Source organism: Bos mutus, chromosome 4 (assembly GCF_027580195.1).
Source record: "Bos mutus isolate GX-2022 chromosome 4, NWIPB_WYAK_1.1, whole genome shotgun sequence".
Classification (NCBI taxonomy): domain Eukaryota; kingdom Metazoa; phylum Chordata; class Mammalia; order Artiodactyla; family Bovidae; genus Bos; species Bos mutus.
In genome coordinates, this window is record NC_091620.1 from 85,624,374 (window position 1) to 85,649,512 (window position 25,139).

Here is a 25,139-nt window from a genome sequence, read left to right on the forward strand (position 1 = left end):
CGAATATGATAGACAAATTCTCTAATTTCTCTGTACATTAAAAAGACAAATTATAATATTTCTATGGCTAAAAAAAAAAACAAAAACAAATCCATTGCCAGGTTAGAGAGTTCTATAGATGTGTGTTGGAGAGGAAAGCACAACAATGTAACTGTTCTTAATGTCACCGAACCTACAAATGACTAAGAGGGCACATTTTACGCAATGTATTTTTAACAATATTATGTGTACCAAATGCTACTTATGTGTACCAAAACTCTGAAAAGTCCCTTAAAATTTAAAGGAAAAAAATCTATTAAATAGAAATTCTGCCACTCTGCCCTTTAGAATTTCAAGAAAGATAGTAACCAGATTTTTTAAGACAAATAAATGAAAACAACACCCTTTAACACAGCCTGCATCTCCTTTCAGACTTCAGACCTGAGGGCACTCGGTGCTGAGAAAATATGCTTCTGTTCTGCTGGACAGCCATGCTCCCTTTTTCCAAGGCCTTTTATAGGCATCACACTTAACTTCTCAGGCTCATATGAAGGACTTAGGGTTTAACTGGGAAAAAGGTCAAAAAGTCAAGACATACTGCATTCTTTGCCTCTCACTGGGTCAGGCAGGCCAGAGCAGTCCACTGCGGAATTCGGAATGGCAACTCTCCACCTGGAGCCACTGCTATCACATTCTGTATATTCAAAGTGGTAATCTTTCTGCAAATAATCACAAAGACAAGTCTTTGTTAGAGCCAGTTTTAATGGGACAACTGTGCTTTCTCAGTCACTCTCAAACCTGCCTGGAAGCCTCATTCCAAACTGTTCTCTCTGGTTGATCCTCATTCTTCCGAGACTCCATCCATATCATGCAGTTTTTTGATAAAAAAATATATCATGCCACAAATGAACTGACTTGCAAAACAGAAAAGGACTCAGAGACTTAGAAAACAAACATACAGTTGCCAGGGCCAGGGGGTGGGAGGGAGGGACAGTTAGGGCGTTTGGGAAGGTCATGTGTACACTGCTACATTCTAAACAGATAACCAACAAGGACCTACTGTATAGCACATGGAACTCCACTCAATGTTATGCGCCAGCCTAGATGGGAGGGAGGTTTGTGGGAGAATGGATACATGTATATATATGGTTGGGTCCCTTCACTGTTCACCTGCAACTACCACAACATTGTTAATTGGCTATGTGTGTTTAGGTCACTCAGTCATGTCTGACTCTCTGTGACCCCATGGACTACAGCCCATCAGGTTCTTCTGTCCATGAAATTCTCCAGCCAAGAATATTGGAGTGGGTTGACATTTTCTTCTCCAGGGGATGTTCCCAAGCCAGGGACTGAACCCAGATCTCCCACACTATAGGCAGATTCTTTATCTGAGCCTCCAGGGTATACCCCAATAAAAATAAAAAGTTTAAAGTTTGAAAAAAAATGTACCATACAAGGTGCTAAGGCTCTGAAGAGGAACATGACAGCCATACACTTAATGGTGTGACCAGGGACCTGTAATCTCACACACCCAAAAGGCAACAGCACACGTCCCTATTTTTGCAGGCTTCTTAAGATCTGAATAATTGATAGATCTGAATAGATGAGCAAAATAACCCTAAGAAATTGAAGGCTGTCACTGTCCTAAGTTTTTCAAAGGAAGAAATAAGAGAATTGTTCCCACAGACCTAGTTTTTCACTGTTTAAAATTTAGCAGAAGGCATAATAATTAATCATCCAAATACTAATTAAACGACTACCAAATTTTAAAGCAGCTCTTCCAGGCTCAATATATCCCTACCACAGCAGACTATCTTCAATCACTGACTGTAAAATAGACCATTTACTACAGTCGCCAAGTAAGACCAACCCACTTGTCTCTGGCCCTTGGTTGTTCTGAACTCTGTCTTCACGTTGACCACCCCTGCTCAGAGCACATCACTGAGACCTTGAGCTGATAGGAATGAGGAAAAAATGTAGCATTTCATTTCACTGTAGCATTTCAAGAATGAGAGAAGTTACAAATCTAGCCCAAAGTATTTTCAACTTATTATTTTAGAAGTTGCTAGGTGGTTTCATCTACTCTGTTTATTAATAACGGGAGTGAATAGAAATATTGTCACATAATCATCAGAAAACTAGGTGTGGGAGGTAGGGAAGTTTGTGTGCATGTGTGTGCGTGTGTGTGTGTGTACACAAAGAAAGAATACCAGTTAAGAGGCAGGTTCTGGAATCAGGTCTGAGTTTGAACTGACATCCTATTCCTCCACATACCATCAATGTGCTATACTGGGCAAGCCACTTTACCTCTCAAAGCATCCATTTTTTTCATTGGTAAAATTAGAATAATAGTATTTCCTATTTTGCATGGCTTTGCAGCAGTAAAATGTTAGCCAGGTTAAGCTCCACTGAGTTAGCACTTATTAGTGGTAGAATTCTTCTTCTTCTTAAAGGCAATGTGGGTACAGAGGGTGATATGCAGGAAGGAACTAACTAGCAGTAATAAGGCAAGGCACAAACTACCTGCATCTCTGTTTCCCCTGCTTCAATATCTGCAAGCTGTTAAAGATAAAACAAAAAGGGACCGAGAGTTAAAGAAGGTATAATCACTGAGCTGGGAGCCAAGGGCTTTATGCTGCATTCAGCAGACTCTCTCCCAGAAATAAGATTCATTATATCCTTCAAGCAATCATCTCTAAATAGGATTTTTTTTCAAATAGGATTTTTTTTTTTTTTACAAAGCTTGGTAACAGACAATTTGAGATGATGTTATTTGACAAGAATCTGGATTTCTAATATGTTTTACTGCCAACTAAGAACAAATCTACACATGTTTAAAAAAAAATCAATAGAAACCCACAAATGGGAAAGGCTTTCCAGAAGGAAAGATAAGAGGAAGGAGGGAAGAAGGGAGGAAAGGAGAGAGAGAGGGAGGGAGGAAAACACAATGAGGTTCACTAAATTTGACAGCATACAAATGTTAAACACTATACATCAGTAGTCATCCTAAACAAAAGCAAAAAGTAAACAACAAAACGAACTGCCGAAGAAACATACAGCAAAGGTTAATTAACTTAAGAATACCAGGTTTCTGAGTTCTGCAAATGAATGGTGGTGATGGGTGTACAACAATATGAATGTACTCAATGCCTCTGAACTGTATACTTCAAATTATTAAGGTGCTAAATTTGATATATATATATATATATATTTCACCATAATCTTTAAAGTATAAAATACTGGGTTTCTAAAAATCAGTAAGGAAAAGGACAAATAACTATTGGAAATATGGTCAAAGAACACAAGCAGTTCATTAAAGAACAACACAAATAGCCAAGTATATGCAATACAGGAGACCTGGGTTTGATCCCTGGGTTGGGAAGATCCCCTGGAGAAGGGAATGGCAACCCACTTCAGTATTCTTGCCTGGAGAGTTCCACAGACAGGGAAGCCTGGAGGGCTACAGCCTATGGGGTCACAAAGAACTTGACACCACTGAGCAACTAACAAAAAATATATATACAAAACAAGTTGAACACTGCCAAAGAAATACAAATAATGATTTTCATCAAGTTGACATGACATTTAAATTTATTTTAAAACTCTCTAATGTAACAGTGCAGTAAAATGAGCACTCATATGTGCTTCCAAAGAGAGAATGAAGTAGTATAGGATTTCTGGGGAGAAACAGGCATTCTGTACCAAGAGCTTTAATGTGTTAAAATAAATTTGACTCCAAAATTCCACCTCTAGCATCTTATCTAAGGTGGGGGGAGTGTTTCATGTGTTCAGTGATTTGTGTACAAAATAGCTCATGAAAACCTTCCTATAGGTTGAGGGAGCCTAATTAAGAGTTTATTATGGAATCTCACATGCACTTTATCTGGAATTTTTCACACATATTTATGTCATTAAATACTCATAATAATTATGTGGATTAGGAAAGACAGTTAACATTATTCCCATTACTCAACTAAAACTCAGAGGTGACTTACTCATACATACCTACCTAGTAAGCAACATAGCTGAGAGCAAAACTCAAGCCTTCCATTTATTTACTAGTGTTTTCAGTTTATATAATGCAATTGTGCTTGAAATAGAATGCTAGTTTTAAAATAGAAGTGGTCAAAGTTTTGAATATAAGAGCCTGATAGTTACAAGTCTAATAAGAATCATAAAGATGTCTCACACTCAGAATACAAGAGGACACAGGTAAGCAGAAACCATTTGATTCTCCCTCTATTTCTATATTAGTTTTCTGCAGATGCTGCCAAAAATTACCACACACGTAAGCCACTTGAGACAAAAGAACTTTATCCTTTCACAGTTCTAGAGGCAAAAAATCCAAACTTGGTATCACTGGGCCAAAATCAAAACATCAACCAGGCTGCCCTCCCTCCGGAGGTTGTGGGGAGAACACTCTCCATGCCTCTTCTGGTTTCTAGTGGCTGCTGCCATTCATTGGTTTGTGGCTGAATCACTCTGGTCTCTACCTCTGTGGTCACACTGCCTTCTCCTCTTCGGTCTGATCTCCTTTTTATCTCATTCTGATAAGACTCTTGTGATTGCATTTAGGGTCCACTGAGATCATTAAAAAAAAAAAAAAAATCCCCCATCTCAAGATCCATAACCTGTTCACATCTTCAACCTTTTTATCCACAAAAGATAACAACTCATAGGTTCCAGGGGAGAGGATATGAATATCTTTTGAAGAGGAGGGCATTATTCAGCCTACCACGGCCCACCCTCTAGTTTCAAATTTTCATGTCCTTCCCACATGCAAAATACACTCACCACATATCAACATTCCCTAAAAAGTCTCAACCCATTACAGTATCAATTCAAAGGCCAAAACCTCATTTACATCTCATCAGCTCAAAGGTCCCAAATATAATCATTTAAATCAAGTATCAAGGAGACTCTGGTTATGATCTATAAGGGGGCAAGATTCCTCTCCATCTGCGCACCTATGTTACCTGCTTCCAAAGTCCAGTGGTTTTTGACATTAACAACAGTTATAGACATTCCCACTCAGAACAAGATAAAGTGGAAGAAAGGGAAGGATGATGTCAACCATCTCAAGACATTTCAAAATTTAGTAGGACAAATTACATAACGTTTCAAGGTCTGGGAATAATCCACTATAGTTCATGGCTCCAATCTCTGGGCCCAAGACTCTACCCTCAGAGTCATTCTTCTGAATTTTTTTTTAAATAAAAACATATTTGCAGTTGAATAGTTTTACTGGACTTCTTCTTGCCTGTAAAGTTTTGGGAATCCAACAGCCCTCCTCCATTTCATCCATCTCCATCGTTTTCTTGATGCTGGCAGTATTTCCCCTTTTATCAAAAAGTTTGTGGGTCTCCTGTGCATTTCATTCCATGAGACAGAAGATCTTCCTAAAATCTTTCCTGGATAATCCCATCTGTGTTCCTGGTTTCTGCTAAGACAGTTGAGATCCATGAATCACACACCTAATTTCTTTGACACTAGCAAAAGGTTTTCCAGCCACACTCTGGGCCTTGTCTCCAAAGCATACTCTCCTAACAGTTATGAATTTAGCATCTTTTGCAATTTGCACAGGCTGAGAATTTTCCAAATAATCAAGTCTCGATTTCTTTTTAACAATTCTCCCTTCGATTTCTCTTTCCTCTAACATTTTATTGTAAGCTGTGAAACTTTGCTCAGAAACCTCCCCCGTTGATATTCAAGTTCATCACTTACAAGTGTTACTTACCTTCCACACAACAGGATGAAATTGTTAAACTCTGCCACTATATAACAAAAATCACCTGTCCTCCAATTTCCAACAATGCATTCCTCATGTTCTTTTTAGCCTTAACCAGTAGCACATTTAAAATTTCTACCAACATTCTGCTAAGGACAATTTAATATTCACTTTTACTACTGTATTTCTCACTTCTTCCTGAATCATCACTGGAAGAATCTTTAACATTCATATTTTTGTCAACAGTCTGTTCTAGGCAGTCTAGGTTTTTTCTATCATGTACTTTAAATTCTTCCAGCTTCTGTTCATTACCCAATTCTAAAGCCACCTGCTCATTTTTAGTTATGTGTTACAGCAACTCCCCACTTTCAGGTAGTAAAATCTGTATTAGTTTTCCTTTGACTGCTGTAACAAATTACCAAAAATTTATCAGCTTAAAGCAACAGAATTTTGTTCTCTTACAATTCTGGAGGCCAGAATTCCAAAGCCAGCATCACTGAAGTGCCACCCAGGCCACATTCCCTCTGGAGGCCCTCAGGCAAAATCCATTCCTTGCTTCTTCCAGTTTCTGGTGTCTGCCAGCTTCATTGGCTTGCAGCTGCCATCACACCAATCTCTGCCTCTGTGGACACACTGCCTTCTTCTTCCTCCCCGTTGTGACTGCATTTAAGACCCATTCAGATAACCATCTTCATCTCAAGATTCTTATTCACATCTTCACAGTCTTTTTCTAGGCCCTTTTCTCCCCCTGTCATATAAGGTAACATACACAGATTCCAGGGATTAGGACATGGCCACCTTTCTTTGGTAGGAGGAGTAGTATTCAGCCTACCACAATCTCCTACTGCAGAATAGCCTAGACCAGCCATATAGTTGCATAATGGTTTTCCTGTTCCTCTTGTTCCCAGTTATTTGTATTAGGAAGTCTTTCTTTCTCATCTGCATATCCCACTGTAAAGATCCTGGCCCTCATATGTAATTTGTTATCCTCCTTGCAAAATAATGATGCTGAAAAGTATGGCATGAATTTCAAATGAAGCAAGACCTCTGAATAAAATAGCCAAGCTCAAGAAAACTCTGTCACCATGGCCTCTGTGTTATTCAGGTTGCCAGTTATGAAATGAGAATAGAAGTAAGTACACAGAAAAGGTATGTTGTGTTTTCTGGATGCAGTGGTAGATGTCATATGCCAATTAATCTTCCTATGATTCTTTATTCTACCTGCCTCCTCTAAAATACCCTTGAAATCTAAAGAGGCACAGCTATTGTTAAGTTACAAAATTCTTAGCACTCCAGCAGGAAACTGTAATGTGTTTATTTATAATTTAAAAACACTGAAATGCAAACATACTTCATGGAGAGGGCAGCACTTGGGGTCAGAAATTTAGACTGCAGCCCCTACCTGATGGGTTTTATTTTTAAAATTATTTAATAGGCTATTTCATCTAGGCCAGTAATAATTTTTTAAATCTACTTCTGAAGTCAACCCTAAACTCAAAGCAGAGATCTAAGAAATAGTGTGATGCAGTAAAATCACTCAAGATACAATATACACTCCCCAAATATTTTGAATGGTATTCAAGGTACTGAATAAAGAGAGCTACAGCACATTCATTTTCAGATTTATAGATAATACCTCATAACTCTAGCCACAGACCTAAATAGATATTGAACTACATGGATCCCTTGGAAATGGGAATTTGGGGGCTATCAAAGAGAAATTAAAAAGAAAATGTAAATTTTTTCTAATGTAAATATAAAATTAATATGTCAAATATTTTATTTAAGTCATTAACTAACAAGTCAATCCAGAAATAAGCCATTGTCACCAGTTCAAAGGAGAACTCAAAAGAACACATATCAGCTGCCAACCAGGAAAGTGAAATGAACTAAGAGACGCAGAACTGGGAAATATCCTAAGGGCAATAATCAATTACATTCCAAAAAATACAATGGATTTTCATTTCTATGGACAGGAATCATTTGTATTCTTATCAATTTCAGTACTGCAAAACAGTTCAAAGTCAGGGAACGATGCAAACTTATACAGAAACTGATCAGTCAGAAAAGTGCTCTAAACAGGTCAGTCATCTTTTCTGCCTATTTCAACATGTTTCACAATTTTGCTGACAAGAGGAAAAGTTCCTGTCAATTTTTGCAACATTACAGGGCTCCTGACACTTTATCACCAAACATAATGATGTGAGTCAGAGCACACTCTAAACAGCAGAACATCCGCTCACAAGCCACACTCCAAATTATAAACTGGAGGAAGGGCTTGTCGTGACCCCACTCAGGGGATGGCAGTTATTTAGACAAGTCTGCAAATCACCAAACACTGGGGAATGAAAATACTGCCTCAAATAACAAAATGATGGGACACTCTGAAAATTCAACATTGTAAATATATGGGAACCAAGGAAACAACCCAAAAAGAAATAGAGCATGGAATTACTCCTGATGAGAGTGGATGAAAAATTGTGGCTCGCCATCTGCAAGAACAAAGTCACCAGCTACTGCAGACACTGACCTTCAACACCTCTGAAAGGAGTTCAGGATGGAGATCAGAAATGAGGCACTCTGTGCTCTGGGAAAAAAAAACAGAACAGGCCTGCAGATATACATTTTTAGGAGAAGATTTTATGAGTCTAATTTCCTGCATCTTCTCATATCTAGAAAAGCACTAAAATCATTACTAGCAGCCACCTTTTCTCAAAATGTGTTAACTGCATGTACCCTCTTTATCAAAATCACATACATCCTGCCCTTTTCTCTTACCCCTTAGGAGCAGTCCCTCAGAGCTCTCTGAGAGGCTGTCTCCCAGGGTATAGCCTTTATTTTGCCCCAAACAAAACTTAACTCATAACTCTCATGTTGTGCATTTTGTTTTTTCAGTAGACAGCAAATGCTTAAGAGAAGATTATTCCTCAATACAAATCATGATAACACACACACACACACACACACACATTCACTCACAAATCAAGTATAGGCACAAACTCCCAAATTGTGCTTTCTTACACCTAAACAGAAAATGTCAGGATACACCCAAATAAATATTAGCTACTTAAAGTAGCCCCTACAAAAGACCGTTTCCTTGACCAATCATCAGTCAGCCTCCTCTGAACGCTCTTCCCAATGAAGCCTTGACCTCTGGGCTTCTGTGATCATCTCTGCATCACCCAGTTTTATCAAGAATCCTGTCAAGTCAGTTTAGATAGAATCCCCCTTTACTCTTGATGTTTCCTCTTAGTAATTTTCCATCCACTGACCCTCACCCTGCTCCTTGGATATAAATCCCCACTTGCTTATGCTATATTTGAGCCTGAGGTCTCTTAAACCCCATTGCAATAGTTCTCGAATAAAATCTGTTTTTACCATTTTAACTACTGACCACTGGCTTTCTCTGACACCCTTAATGCAGAAGTCATTTATATTACAAAAGACTTATAGTTCTCACAGAAAATCTGGAGTATCATCTCTCAATTATAATGACAGTTGCTATAGTTTAACTACACATAGGCTAGACAATGTTTTGAGTATATCTCACATATGAAAATAATATGCATATATGTATATATGTTCTTGACATTATATTGACAATAGTGAAAGTCGTTCAGTCGTGTCTCTTTGCAACCCAATGGACTGTACAGTCCATGGAATTCTCCAGGCCAGAATATTGAAGTGGGTAGCCTTTCCCTTCTCCAGGGGATCTTCCCAACCCAAGGATCGAACCCAGGTCTCCCACACTGTAGGAGGATTCTTCACCAGCTGAGCCACAAGGAAAGCCCATATTGACAATAAATATATAGTATTTATATACTGACATTAACATATATCATTTATCATGCTTTATACCTATATTAGGGCTTCCCAGGTGGCTCAGTGGGTAAAGGATCCGCCTGCAAAGCATGAGATGCAGGTTCAATTCCTGGGTTGGGAAGATCCCCAGGAGGAGGGCATGACAACCCACTCCATTATTCTTGCCTGGAGAATCTCATAAACAGAGGAGCCTGGTGGGCTATGGTCCACAGGGTCACAAAGAGTTGGACATGACTGAAGTGACTGAGCACACAAACCTACATTAATATAATTCATTTTCATACATGAACATCAATTTATATCATTCTGGCTCAACTGGTAAAGAATCTGCCTGCAATGCAGGCTACCTGGGTTTGACCCTGGGTTGGGAAGATCCCCTGGAGAAGGGAAAGGCTACCCACTCCAGTATTCTGGCCTGGAGAATTCCATGCATCCATGGGGTTGCAAAGATTCGGACAAGACTGAGTGACTTTCACTTGATCACTTACTACATGACACTTTAGTTATTAAGTAAGTACTATGGCCTAAATGCCATGGGGGAGATTTAAAATATATATAGCACACAGTCTTTTTACTCAATAAGTTTATGTTTTTGTTGGAGCACCAAGACAGACAGACAGACACACACACACACACACATACCCTATATAATTTTATAAGAAAGCAGAAAGATTGAGGCTTCCATGTTGAACAGTGGCATTACAAGACAATGGACAAATTAAAACTGTATAAGGTGAAAAAAAAAATTACCAATAAAAATCTCTCAACTCTACCAGAAAATAAAACAGGTACCACTTTCAATAAACTCATCACAGCCAATTTTTCCTTAAGCCCTTATAAGTTACCCATTTCTTAGCAATCAAATGGCTTGCATTTTAGGGATCATTTTCTAGAAAAATAGGGTAGAATATGCATGATATGATCTCATTATATCATGACTTCAGAGTCAGAAGAAATTTCTGTGATCTTGAACCACCTGAAAAGGCTTTGAGGAGAAAGCCCTGGAAGACAGGTGGGGTTTGTAACTGCTCTAGTGCTTATCAGTTCCTTCATAACTAGCAAGTCTAATAGGGTGTGATAAACAGTGAGGCCAAGTCTGAAGATAATATGCCTAAAGACATGCAGTGAAATACATTAGCCTAAGACGGGTGAGGGAGTAAGAGAACTAAGGAAAGAACAAACGAACCAACGAGATGTACTCATGTCAGTGACTCTCCTACGAGCAAATCAGGTCCCTGATGCTCCCTGCCTCCCCTGTGCAGTCAGTTCAGAGCTGACCAAAGTTAATTATAATGATCCAGTAGATGAGCACATATTCGAGTTTACAGAGTCAAAAGCAATAGAGACAGAAGAAGAATAAGTGCTGATATCTAAGAGAACATACACAGAGGAAAGAGACCCAAAAAAGCAAACATAATTCTTTTCTTCAAATGAGGCTCCTTCTCTTTGAGTATTTTTATGTGAAATGCTAACAACAGCATAGTCTTGTATTTGATGAGACTGCAACTCCTCTTGGAGCAAGGCCCTCAAATTTAAGTCTCAGCAAAGTGTGTGACACCGTATTTGAGAGAGCGAGACACCAGGAAGGAAAAAGAGAAAGCATGAGACTGTAGTGCTCAGCACAAACGTTCCAGCTCCAGTTCCCACGGGTGAGGGCATACAGCCTACTACGTGGGAAGGTCAAACACAGGATGCTCAGTGCAGACACACATGTGACATAACAAAAACGTCCTTAGCCTACATGACCAAGTACATAAGCACACAGCATTGTGCAGAAACATTCATACCCAGACTTTTTATAGAAGGAACATGAAGTTAGTTACTATGGGAACCTAAGGCTAAGTAAAGCAATATGTATCTGATCTATTTATGACACATCCTCTTCTCTACATTTGCAGACATGATGGCTTTTAGAAACTATTTTGAAAATATTCATGTTTTGAACCTGAGTTCAATATCTGTCTTTGTAAACAAGGCCTTATAGGTACTCAACTTATTTTGTCATTCAATAAATATTCACTGCACGTCTCCCCCATGACACTGTGGAGATGCTGCAGATACCACGAGCAATGAAGCAGCCCCCTGCTCTCACGGGACTTACACTTTAGTATGAACAGAAGTGCCCATGTCGATGGACATCTAGGTTGCTTCCATGCCTCAGCTGTTGTAAATAGTGCTGTAGTGAAAACTGGGGTGCAGGTATCTTTTTGAATTATGGTTTTCTTCAGATATATACCCAGCAATGGGATTGCTGGAGCAAATGACAGCTTTTTTTTAGTTTTCTAAGGACACAGAAGCAAACCTAAATGTCCACTGATGGAGAAATGGATAAAGAAGATGTGGTACATACATACAATGGAACATTACTCAGCTGTAAAAAAGGACAAAATAACGTCATTTGTAGCAACATGGATGGACCTAGAAATTGTCATACAGAGTGAAGTAAGTCAGACAGAGAAAAACAAATACAGTATGATATTGCTTAAATAAGTTATCTTTTTTAAAATGGTACAATGAACCTATTCACAAAGAGAGTCACAGATGTAGAGAACAAACCTGTGGTCACCAAGGGGGAAAGGAAGGAGGGATAAATTGGGAGATTGAGATAGGCTTATATTTACACACTGCTATATATAAATCAGATAAGTACTAAGGACCTACTATAAAGCACAGGGAACTCTACTCACTACTTCATAATGACCTATGGAGAGAGAGATATATATATACAAAATATATTATATATATATAGCTGATTCACTTTGCTGTACAGCAGAAACTAACGTAACACTGTAAATAAACCATACTCCAATAAAAATGTTTTTTAAAAAGAAGTGCCCAGGGTTTCTTGGCAGGATCCAGCTTAGACCATTTTCTTTCTCTGGCTCTCAGTCCAAACTGATAAAGATATACAATGGGCTAGTCCTTGTCTCCCCTCTGTCTGTGCCAAACCTAAGACCACAAGCAACTCAGGTGCCTCCTAAGTTATGCTTGTAGTCTTACATCCCATTTCTCATATTTTCATTGTTCTGGATAAAGGGGAACCAGCCACATCTCCTGCACTGTCATGGGACATCAGGAAAAGTTGCAAAGAATATTCTAAAACAAGTTTGGAAAAAGTGACAGACTTTATTTTCTTGGGCTCCAAGATCACTGAAGATGGTGACTGCAGCCATGAAATTAAAAGACACTTACTCCTTGGAAGAAAAGCTATGACAAACCTAGACAGCAGACACATTACTTGGCTGACAAAGGTCCGTATAGTCAAAACTATGGTTTTTCCAGTAGTCATGTATGGATGTGAGAGTTGGACCATAAAGAAGGCTGAGCACCGAAGGCTGATGCTTTTGAACTGTGGTGTTGGAGAAGAGTCTTGAGAGTCCCTTGGACTGCAAGGAGATCAAACTAGTCAATCCTAAAGGAAATCAACCCTGAATATTCATTGGAAAGACGGATGCTAAAGCTGAAGTTCCAGTACTTTGGCCACCTGATGCGAAGAACTGACTCATTAGCAAAGATCCTGATGCTGGGAAAGATTGAAGGCAACAGAAGGGGGACGACAGAGGATGAGACGGTTGGATGGCATCACCAAGTCAATGGACATGAGTTTGAACAAACTCCAGGAGACAGTGATGGACAAGGAAGCCTGGTGTGCTGCAGTCCATGGGGTCACAAAGAGTCGGACATGACTGAATGACTGAACAACAATACAACAAAACAAGTCTACCCAAATAGAAATGAAGGAAAATGTCAAAGTCCTTAAGACTGCAGATAATCTCTATTATCGATGTTAGATATATTAGTTTAAAAAAAAACTTCATAGAAAATGCTGAGGAAAATGTTATGTCCTTGAACTAAAGGTCTTTAAACACCCACCATTATTATTTTACCATCTAATTATATTTAAACTTGCTGAATTATCCCTATTCCCCAAAACCCATAAAAAATGGAGATTCTCAAAAAAGTAGAGAGAAAAGGAATAAAAATAATATAAATGACAAAAATAGAGGCTAGAAGTGAAAAGCACAATGCAGGTGTCAATAATTTGGAAGACAGGACACCTAGGTGAACTCTAGCAGACTTATGAAAGCAAAACAGCTAAGGACTGCACATCCAGACAGTAACAAGAAGAAAGCTGACATGAGCCACAGAAAGACTTAAAATTGAAGGCATCAAACATCTCAAAGCAAACAAAGCTGACAAACAGAAAGACTGAAAATCTGTTTTAAAATGTAGACTCTTCCATTCCCTTTCAATCATGACAAGAGAAAAAAATTATTTGCTCCAGAAAAGTTGAAGTAGAAAGGTTACAGATTCAGGGGCATCAAGTGCAGCAGATGGAAGAAAAGGCAGCTTATCAAAAACAAGGGACTGTGTGCACACCTGCATACTAATGAAAAGACCCACCCCAAACCCTCCCCTGAAACACAAGCCCAGCACACTGTCCTTCCACCTGAACTGCCTCCCCCAAACTAGTAGCCACCTTTCTCCTTCCCAAAAGGTGCCCTTGATAGATGGTATGCCTCACATCAGGAACCTTACCCCTGCATTTCAACTGATTTTCACATCTGCTTATCCTAGGAATGAGACTTGCTGGAACCTAACTTTTATCCACAATATCACTGTTATTCATAAAAACACTAATGACATTTGCAGAATTCTATAAGTGCTCCAAAATAATTTTCATTACATTATCCTACTTGAATTAGTCTGAAGCACAACCCTACGTAGTAAGCAAGTGTCCTGTCTCCATCCTCACAGCCAATGTCAAATTTCAATCACCATCTTCTGCCATCTGAATGACTACCAACAACCTAACTGGCCTCCTGCTTCTGCTCTTATGTACATCCACGACAATCTGCAGCCAGTTCTCATTATGTCATCCCTGCTCAAAATCCTGCAACAACTTCAAATTAGCCACAGGACAAAGTCCATAATCTTAGCATAGCATGAAAAGCCTTTCTTGATTCATGTTCTCTCTGCTTCCTCAAGTTTTATTTCTCAATCTTCTGCATATGTGAAACACTGAAACACAGAATAAAATATATTACGTTCTTCCTTCCCTCCGTGCCCTAAACATGACTTATTCTCAGCGTGGAAGGCTTCCTCTTTGCCCAGACCCTGTAACAGCATAAAGGAGTCTCCATAATCACAAAGCACTGTGTAGCAGGTTCTCCTTCAGGCCATACCTAACATTGGCAGGACCAGGGCAACAGTATAAACTGAAATGCCCTTCATCCTCTACACTCACCACACACCTTGAATAGCCAGCCTCCTCATATACAAGTGGTGACACCAACCCACACATTCAAGCTCTGTCAGTGCCCCTCCCACATAACACCGTCTACACTCAGGAGTATGGACCTGAAAAAAGCCACTGATCACCCTGGAAGCAGACCTGGGACTTATAAGCATGCAATTGCAAAGTCATGTTAGCCAAAGTATTGTATAAAAGGGCGGGGAAAGAAGGAAATGTGACATCTAGGTGGGCACATCTCCTTAGCACATAGATTACAAGGCAGGTGGGGGAACACAGCCACAAGAAGCCCAGAGGGGGGCCCTCTGCAGCAGAGACAAGGTAGAGGCCCCTCTTGCCTTGTCTAAAGGTTGATACTGATCTCTCTTATGGGCTTCCCTGGTGGCTCAGATGGTAAAGAATCTGCCTGCAATGTGGAAGACCTGGGTTCTATTCCTGGGTTGGGAAGATCCCTGGAGAAGGGAGTGGCTACCCACTCCAGTATTCTAGCCTGGAGAATTCCATGGACAGAAAAGCCAGACATGCTACAGTCCATGGGGTCACAAAGACTTGGACACAGATCTCTGCTTACATAACAAGATCCAAAGAAAAGAGCAGTAGGAAGACAGCAACTACTTCAATAGACAGAATTTCCAGGGATGGCAAGAAAATTGGCCTACATCTTGAAGGGTTCTTGGGTAGAGGTAATTTTTTCTTCTTTTTTTCCTCTTTCCTTTTTTCTTTTTTTTTTTGGCCTCACCCAAAATAAAAATGTAAAATCGTAGATAAAAGTCCAATGTTCCAAAAAAATAAGAAATCTCAGAAATTGATTTTTATGTCTAACAACATATGATTGTGAGCTTATATGTATATAAAATCCAAATTTTTCTACATTAATCAGGCTGAAACCGAAAAGGTGCCTTTGCTTCTGCAAAATTTGAGCAACAACTTACTATTTAACAAGCACCAAGAGAAACTGCATCAAAAGTTTCAGACAGGTACTAAACATAACCCATGACACATCAATTCCACTTCTACTTCTGGACACATAACCCACAGAAACCATAATAGGTTTACATCATAGCATTATTTAAAATCATAAAAACCTTGAAAACACTCTAAATGCGCAACAATAAGGGATTGGTTAATAAATTATTGTGCATGCATGATGGATTTTATATAGTCCATTCTAAAATGATAAAGTCATTACCATATTTGTGATAAAATTATAACATTTAAGTATAATATAAAAATTATACAAAATAATATGTCTGAACTTGTAGGCATGGATATGTAGTAATACAGAGAAAAGTTACTGTGGGTATGTATACCAAAAAATTGACAGCAGTAAACTGAGTAGAGGACATAGCAATTTTTTTCAATTCAAGTATAGTTCATTTACAATGTTGTGTCAGTTTCTGGTATACAGCAAAATGATTCCGTTATATTCTTTTTCATACTCTTTTCCATTATGGCTTATTACAGGATATGGGTTTCCCTGTGCTATACAGTAGGACCTTGCTGTTTTGGAACATAGTGATCTTTATTTTCTCTTTTGTGACTCTGTATTTTTAAATTTTGCTACAGTTCTTAATAAAAATATACTTCTTCCCCTAAATTTGGGTATCTGCTTTGCCAAGCAAGATATACACACACACACACACACACACACACAAATGCTCCTGTTTCTTCTGACTTTAAAATAGGTATCTGATGGGACTTGTAAAAATTCAAAGCATACCACTGAAAGATTATTCTATTACCATGCATTAGCCTTTCTGATGGGTGTCAATCATTAGCAAGGCTTTAAGGGCAAAGGCCACAAGACATAGGTTGTAAGTTCTGTAGAAGGCAGCAATGGGAAAGAAGCCCCAGACCTGAAGTACTGTACAAGCAGGCAGAAACAAAGATTTTAAGTAAATATAAAGAAGATAAAGAAAAGCAGGAGAGTTGGCTGGGAGAAAAAGAGAACGAGACAGTGGAGAAACTCTGACTACAGAGTTTGCTGATCTCACAGTTTGGTTCAGGAAAGGGAAAACTCCACACTTTAACTCACCTAAGCCACTGGCAGAGTTCAGAGAGAAAAGACTTATAAAATACAATTTAAATTCAAATTTAATTCTTGTCAGTGCTGCCACTTGAAATTGAGCTTTACTTGTTAAGAGTCTACAGAAATAGCATAGGTGATAAAAGCCTCTGAGAATTTTGACATCCAAATCATGTTTTTGCTTACAAACTGTGTGAGCTTAATAAAAACAAACTAGTTATTTAAGTTCTTTTGAACTCAATTGACCCTATAAGAATCTCTCAAAGTAACAGAATTTTTTTTTTTTTTTTTACGCAGTCTCAGTTCCGTCGCTCAGTCGTGTCCGACTCTTTGCGACCCCGTGGACTGTAGCCTACCAGGCTCCTCTGTCCATGGGATTTTCCAGGCAATAGTCCTGGAGTGGATTGCCATTGCCTTCTCCAGGGGATCTTCCCAACCCAGGGATCAAACCCTGGTCTCCCACATTGTAGACAGATGCTTTACCGTCTGAGCCACGAGGGAAGTTGGGTTTTTTTTTTTTAACTAGTATAATCCTAATATCTATTATCAGGCTTCTCTGCTGGCTCAGTGGTAAAGAACCACGTGCCAGTGCAGGACATAGGTTGGATCCCTGGGTCAGGACGATCCCCTTGAGAAGTAAACAGCAACTCCCTCCAGTATTCTTGCCTGGGAAATCCCATGGACAGAGGAGCCTGGCGGGCTATAGTCTATGGGCTTGCAGAGTCAGACATGACTTAGTGATTAAACAACAACAATGCCTATTATCATAACCACACTCCTAAGAAACAAACTTTTAAAATCTGTTAAGAGATTTTTTTTATAAAAATGAGAAAGAGTAAATACCTGCTGATCTATCTGGCTAGCATCCTTTTCCCATTTCTTCATATAGCAGAATACCTCATGAGTTCAATACCCTCTGAGGACCTCTTCAAGATTCCAGGCAGTTCTGATTAGGCAGCCAATCACAGGACTCCTAGCCCTGGCCAGGCCATGCTATGGACATGTTACCTGGTCAGTTTTAATAAACTAGTCTGGGTGTCAGACAGGATGCAGAACACCTAATACAGCTTCTTTTTCCCCAAAATAAGCTTGCATCTACACAAAATGCAAGACTCCGCAAAATTAAATAGCAAGTGACCTGGGGAACAATGTCAAATTTTGAATAACAACTAGTACAACCATAGTGAGTTTGCTGGTTTCATTTCTTCTTGTATCTCCTGGCTTTGAGCTGAAGGTGGGCCCAGTCAGGGAACTGTCTAGTAGATGTGACTCAAAATCTTCCAACTTTTCAGGCAGATCAAGAAAACGGATCCCTGTGAGCTAAATAAGAGTGGGGGGAGGGGGCGGCGGGGGGAAAGTGTGCTTGTGTTTTTCCTTTTTCTCTCTGCCAGCCCTACCCCAAGGCCAGCACCACTTACACAACTACACAGCTGCCACTGCAGTGACACAAGGACCTAATGCCCCAAGAGAAAATCATCTCCCTGGATAAAGAAACTACAACAAGGACCTCCTGCTGTGTAAAGAGCTGGGAGCAGTGGAAGAGATGGGTATTCTTGTTATCCTTTTTATCCCTTTTTTCTCTTACCACTTCACCCCAATCAAGTGCATTGAAGAAAAGCATGGAGGCTAAAATTATGGAGGAATCCATCTTTCTGGCCAGACGAAATATAAAAAGGAGTCCTTTGGAAAATATCCCAGAGTCATGGAAAAGAGGACCTCCTAGCTGTGTGTATAAATTCCCAGGCTCACCCTCAAGCTAGGTATGTCTGGAATACAATTAAAGCAGCATCTCAAAGTCACAGAGAACTCAAGTACAGCATAAACCAGCTTAAGACGGGGTAAATAACTCCTCCTGTCCCTGCCCCCAACAAACAGCAAAAGCTTTGAAACCTGAATGAACACTGGAATCACGGCATACAGAAGGTGATCTATGCTATGAACCTAATTAGCTCAGCTGCCTGCTAAAACAAACAAAAAAATTTTCTATAGAAAACTTTAAAAGGACCCAGAGTTTCACGACATATTTTAAATATTCAGAATACAATTAAAAAAATTTGATATATAAAGAACTAAGAAAATCTGATTGCTATTCAAGAGAAAGACAACCACCATGTGATAAGTCCAAATGAAGATATTAAGAATTATCAAAGCAAGAATTTAAAAGCAGCTATTTTAACTGTCTTCCGTGAGACATTTATTTTCAAAATCTAGATATCGTTTATATTGCCAAGTTTGTAATTATGCAAATAACAATCATAATTTACTATAGAAAAATTAGAAAACATAGATAAGGATGGCTCCCCTCAATTTTTCTTGTCTACCTATAATAAAACTGTAGGATCCTCTTTCCTTCTTTGGTAGGACTGTGAGCATAAGCAAACTAATTGAAATCACTGTAAAACATGAGATGATTATTCATACACAAGACACAGTATTACTAAGTAATATTTAGGTTTACATGCCAGAGAGCTCTTGCTGACTTATATTTCAGGCCACCCCACCATAGTAGACACTAGAAATAAGGACTGGAACCACTGAAAAGACTCATCACTAGCTACACACAATGACAAGACTGTCGCAGCCCGTGCCTGGGTAAACTGAACACTAGGGCAACTACCCATGCCTGACATTATCCCTTCAGTTATTTGCATCCCAGGAGCTGGATTTTTCTTTGTTACCTATAAGGTCTGAACAAAAAATGACACAATAATGTGGCACAGAAACCAAAAGTGAGTAAGTGCCCAAGGCCACCTCACCCTAAAAATGGAATGTAGCCAGGCAGAAGTGGTCCATCCCCTAAAAATAGGCCACCAAAGCTTAAAAGCTAGGACAGGATCCCTTCATGGATCCTGCAATATGATCTGCCAAACACTTGTGAAGAACTCCAAAGAGACAGTGTTTAATTACAAATGACAAAACCATAAATGTAACTTAGTAGGAAAAAAGAAACTTTTAAGGATGTTTCCAAAACAGGGCTCAAATCATTCACATTAGGAAATACAATTTTTTTAAAAAACAGTAATGTAGTAGTGAAGTCACTCAGTTGTGTCCGACTCTTTGGGACCCCATGGACTGTAGCCTACCAGGCTCCACCATCCATGGCATTTTCCAGGCAAGAGTACTTGAGTGGGCTGCCATTTCCTTCTCCAGGGGATCTTCCTGACCCAGGGATCCATCCCAGGTCTCCCGCATTGTAGGCAGACGCTTTTACCACATGAGCCACCAGGGAAGTAACAGAAACAATAGGAAATGTGAGGTCACAGTCCAGCCTTAACTATGTAACAGCTTAAGAGCTAAGAATATAAATTGACCAATTCCTAAACTCAGTCAAGTCAGGGCACGGACCAAAAAAACAGAAGAATCTTGAGGGTGATTAAAGCCAGAATGTGGAGAGAATGCAAGAGAGTGGATAGAATAAGACAGAGGAAAATTAGACAGAGATCAATGTCATGGAAGGCAAGACAGAGGTTGTATCAGGTCAAGCCAATACAAACCAGGATACTGAGTAAAGGTTTAGAAAGGAAAAACATCACCCCATCTCAGGGGCTGCTGATAGCAGTTATTCAGAATTTAAATATTTCAGGTGAAGACAGAGACTCGGACCTTGGCAGAGATATTAAAGAAAAATGATACATAATTAAGTTGTTGCTTTTAAGTGGCTCAGTCGTGTCTGATTCTTTAGTGACTCCATGGACTATAGCCCTCCAGGCTACCCTGTCCATGGGATTTTCCAGTCAAGAATACTGGAGTTGGTTGCCATTTCTCTTTCCAGGGGATCTTTCAAACCAGGGATTGAACCTGTGTCTCCTGCATTGGCAGGTGGATTCTTCACCACTGAGCCACCAGGGACGCCCATGTAACTAAGTAAATATATTTATACTATTGTTGATTGGGGGGAAATATTGTACATTTAACACAATGGAGATTTCTCCAAGCCTTCAAAATGTTAATAAAACTCTGGTGCCTTTTAAAATAAATGGTGATTTAAAATTGAGGAAATAGAGTATTGTGAGAAATCTGAGACTCAAGATTACTGAGATCCAACAGCATGCCTAAGGCAGAGCTGAGTCAAAAATAGCACAAGTAAAATTATCTTCACCACATCGCAGCTCCTAACATGAGCAATTTGCTTATTAATATGTATTATGGGTACTTGCCTCTCATTATCGGCTTTTACTACTGAGCACTTTTTCAGCTGGACTCCCACCCTACTCAGTGGTCTTTCTGTATTCCTCCTCTAATCAACTCACTTTGTCTCTTCACAATTTTAACACTAATATTTTCAAGCCATATACTAAAACTCAGTCCCTTCATTCTCAACAGATAACCTTACATCTGACCTCAAAAAGAAAATCCCTCCAGGCACATATTTCCCCAAATTGTCTTTCTTCTCCTGTGAGTGTCTGTGCATGCGCAAACTTACTTAACCAGCTTGCCTTCTTCCCTCGGGTCTCATGCAACAGTGCATCCTTACCATTTTATAAAATTTATCTCTGACTGTTCTCTAAGCCTCATTTTTTCAAGAATGTTCCATTTATTACTCTGCCTCTCCCTCTCTCTCTCTCCCCTCAATGCATAAATTATTCATGTCTCTCCCATCAGTTAAAAAAAATCTCCACTGACCCCATGTGTTGGTAATTCATCATTCGGTCCTCAAATCCAGTCTCCACCCTCATTTGCCCCAGGTTAGTCCCAGAGAGGCTGACCTCTGTAGACTCCATCACTCACACGCCTTAAAAGCTGGATTCTGATTATCTTTGTCCAATAGAAGGAGGCTCCAGCAAGACAGGAGAGCGAAGTGCTTATCTCCCTTTCACCATCCACAGCCATGGAGCTTCCCTAAACACCACTGCCTCCCTCTCTGTCAGGGCTGTGAGTACTAACAGCTTTCTGATCTATTCCTGATAGTCCCTGGGGCCTCCGTGGTAAAATCAGTCCACAGCTCCATACAGTTTCTTTATTAAATGCTATTCAGGTGAATGTTTTGTGTGAGCTGTTTTCCTGCTAGGATTCTGATCGATACAGCTCATGTCCCACTCCAGCTCCTTTCTGTCTCTTCCCAGTCAGGCTTCCTGAAAGGGTGCTCTGAACTCACCACTGTTTTTCACTTATCCATCAACTCACTATGATCTTGGAAAAGGAAATGGCAACCCACTCCAGTGTTCTTGCCTGGGGAATCCCAGGGACGACAAAGTCTGGTGGGCTGCCGTCTATGGGGTCGCACAGAGTCGGACATGACTGAAGCGACTTAGCAGCAGCAGCAGCACTATGATCTAGCTTCTGCTGCCCATGAATCCACTAAATTCACCTTCCCAGTAGGGATATTTAATATCATTTATGACCTGGCTCTACCTTCCAGCTCTATCGCCCACCATCTGCCATGAGACCATATGCTCCATCCAGCAAATGACCCTAGAGTTGTCTTCGGCCTCCTATAGGATTCTCTACACCTGAAATGTCCTTCTCTGCTCAGGTATCTAGTGAACCTCTAGTCATCATGCAAGTGTCAACTCAGGAAGCTCTTCCTTCTGGGAGTCCTTCTCTCACTTACCCACCCTACATTAGCCAGGATTAAGTGGCTTAAACCCCCAGATCCTGTAAACAGCTCTTGCACTTATCATATTTATCTTGTAATCCCACCAAATGATTCTCTCTCTCAGAGCAGAATGACTCCAGAGCCCTCAGAAAACAGAGCTTATGTGGAAACACTGTACAGAGAAGTACAACTCCAGGGAAAGAAGAGGCAGGAAAGGAAAGTGAACATAAGAGAGAGGGTCACCAAGCTCCCTTATAAACTGGTTGCTCAGACTGGCAGAATATCTTCAGAGAGGCAGTATGAAGCTATTGGATCTCCAGCCAGTCCAGAAGCACGAAAAGAAAGAATTGATCCCCTGACTCCTTCTCTCATTGGTCAAAGTTCTGCCACATAGGATAACTCCCACCACTTGCAGGTTGCCCATATATGAGTTCCAAGTGGGTCCCATTGTGTCATCTGATAAATATATATTAATTAAATTATTAGAAAAGGAAAAATTTATACCTTTGCCCAATTGATAAATCTCAATTGAGTAGTCTAAATCTCTCAATGTGTAAGACCATTAAGGCATTAATACCATAAACTGTAAAAAGTTGCAGCTGATGAGGTTAATGAGTAGAATTAACTCTTGAAGAACTAGACTAGAATCCAAAGTGTTGCAAATAAGTTTGACTTTTTCTTGTGATTCCTTCTCTTTCAGAGTAAAGTTTAATACCCAAAGTGAAGATGTTTTATTTATCAATCGATGTCTGAATTAACTGGGACGGACAATATGCACGTGCAGCACTGTGTCACTCATCTGATCTAGACTCATTTGACAGCTTAAGAATAAGAAACGCTGCCATCTGACTGAACCTATTATTTCTAATAGTAATATAATATTATAGAACTTGGAACAGAAAAGGGATCTTCCACTGAATCCAAATTCTCTACTACATTAATATAGAGCAACTAATCAAATGTTCATTCTTAAAATCATAGTAACCATTCTCTGAAGAAGCAGTGTGGCTCTCCAACATTACAACAGTGTTTACATGTTCCCCTCACTACTTTTATATCCCTCACTAGTATCTGGGTAAGCCCCAAATTATAGAACCTAGATAAGAGAGCAAAAAAGAAATTCCTTGACCTTTTTTTTGATGAGAAGGAATCTAAATCATCTGTGATCAGTTATGCAGATGCATGCTCAAACTAAGCAGAAGAGGTATGTTTAACCATTAGCTATTTCAACCATAAAGCAGAAACTTTAGCCTGTGATCACACTCAGGTCTATCAGAGTCCTTGGTAATCATGAGTGAAAATCTGGGTCCAGGCCACACTCACACCTTTTGCTTAAGCCAGACTCTGCTAGAAACTATGGCCATCTTGAAATGTCACTTAATCCATCTCTTCCCCTGCAGGAAAATGGTAACAGACTCTCCTTCCAAATTTCCAGAACCACCTTCAGAACTAGAAGAATTAAGTCTTTTCCTCCTCATTCCAGAGAGCAATGCCTGCTGCTGGGCAGTCTCCGTACCTAAAAGAGCTGGACAGGCAGTAATTCCCCAAAGGCTCATGGCTGGGTTCTTGAGAACCCAAATCTCATCAAAATGAACTAAAAGGGTTATTCAACATTCTTCTCTACCATCACACCAATGAATTATATCCTGCTTTAATAACAGTGGTATAATCTTTTAATTATGGCCTATCTTTACATATATTGTTAAGCATTTGACAGAGAAATAATACTGTGGAAACCATCATCCTCTCAAAATTTAAATTTAAACATGAAGTTCTCCTTTAACATTTATATTAAAATGCTTCCACCTAAAGGTTTGCTTTGATTGCTTTTGCAATAAATTTTAAGATTTTCGTTAAAAAACATCCGAAAAGAAAGGCAATGCCAAAGAATGCTCAAACTACCGCACAATTGCACTCATCTCACACGCTACCAAAGTAATGCTCAAAATTCTCCAAGCCAGGCTTCAGCAATACGTGAACCGTGAACTTCCAGATGTTCAAGCTGGTTTTAGAAAAGGCAGAGGAACCAGAGATCAAATTGCCAACATCCGCTGGATCATGCAAAAAGCAAGAGAGTTCCAGAAAAATATCTATTTCTGCTTTATTGACTATGCCAAAGCCTTTGACTGTGTGGATCACAATAAACTGTGGAAAATTCTTCAAGAGATGGGAATACCAGACCACCTTACCTGCCTCTTGAGAAATTTGTACACAGGTCAGGAAGCAACAGTTACAACTGGACATGGAACAACAGACTGGTTCCAAATAGGAAAAGGAGTACATCAAGGCTGTATATTGTCACCCTGCTTATTTAACTTATATGCAGAGTACATCATGAGAAACGCTGGTCTGGAAGAAACACAAGCTGGAATCAAGATTGCTGGGAAAAATATCAATAACCTCAGATATGCAGATGACACCATCCTTATGGCAGAAAGTGAAGAGGAACTCAAAAGCCTCTTGATGAAAGTAAAAGTGGAGAGTGAAAAAGTTGGCTTAAAGCTCAACATTCAGAAAACGAAGATCATGGCATCCGGTCGCACCACTTCATGGGAAATAGGTGTGGAAACAGTGTCAGACTTTATTTTGGGGGGCTCCAAAATCACTGCAGATGGTGACTGCAGCCATGAAATTAAAAGACACTTACTCCTTGGAAGGAAAGTTATGACCAACCTAGATAGCATATTCAAAAGCAGAGACATTACTTTGCCAACAAAGGTCTGGCTAGTCAAGGCTATGGTTTTTCCTGTGGTCATGTGTGGATGTGAGAGTTGGACTGTGAGGAAGGCTGAGC

The 25,139-nt window shown here is 39.7% G+C and overlaps 1 protein-coding gene across 1 annotated transcript in view; it reads right to left on the bottom strand.

Moving 5' to 3' along the window:
* ELAPOR2 (endosome-lysosome associated apoptosis and autophagy regulator family member 2) overlaps positions 1-25,139 on the bottom strand; it is a 223,755-nt gene that overhangs the window by 113,829 nt on the left and 84,787 nt on the right. The window contains exon 2 of the mRNA XM_070369712.1: positions 578-698. Within this exon, the coding sequence (XP_070225813.1) occupies positions 578-698 (121 nt within the window). The remainder of the gene's footprint in view (positions 1-577; positions 699-25,139) is intronic.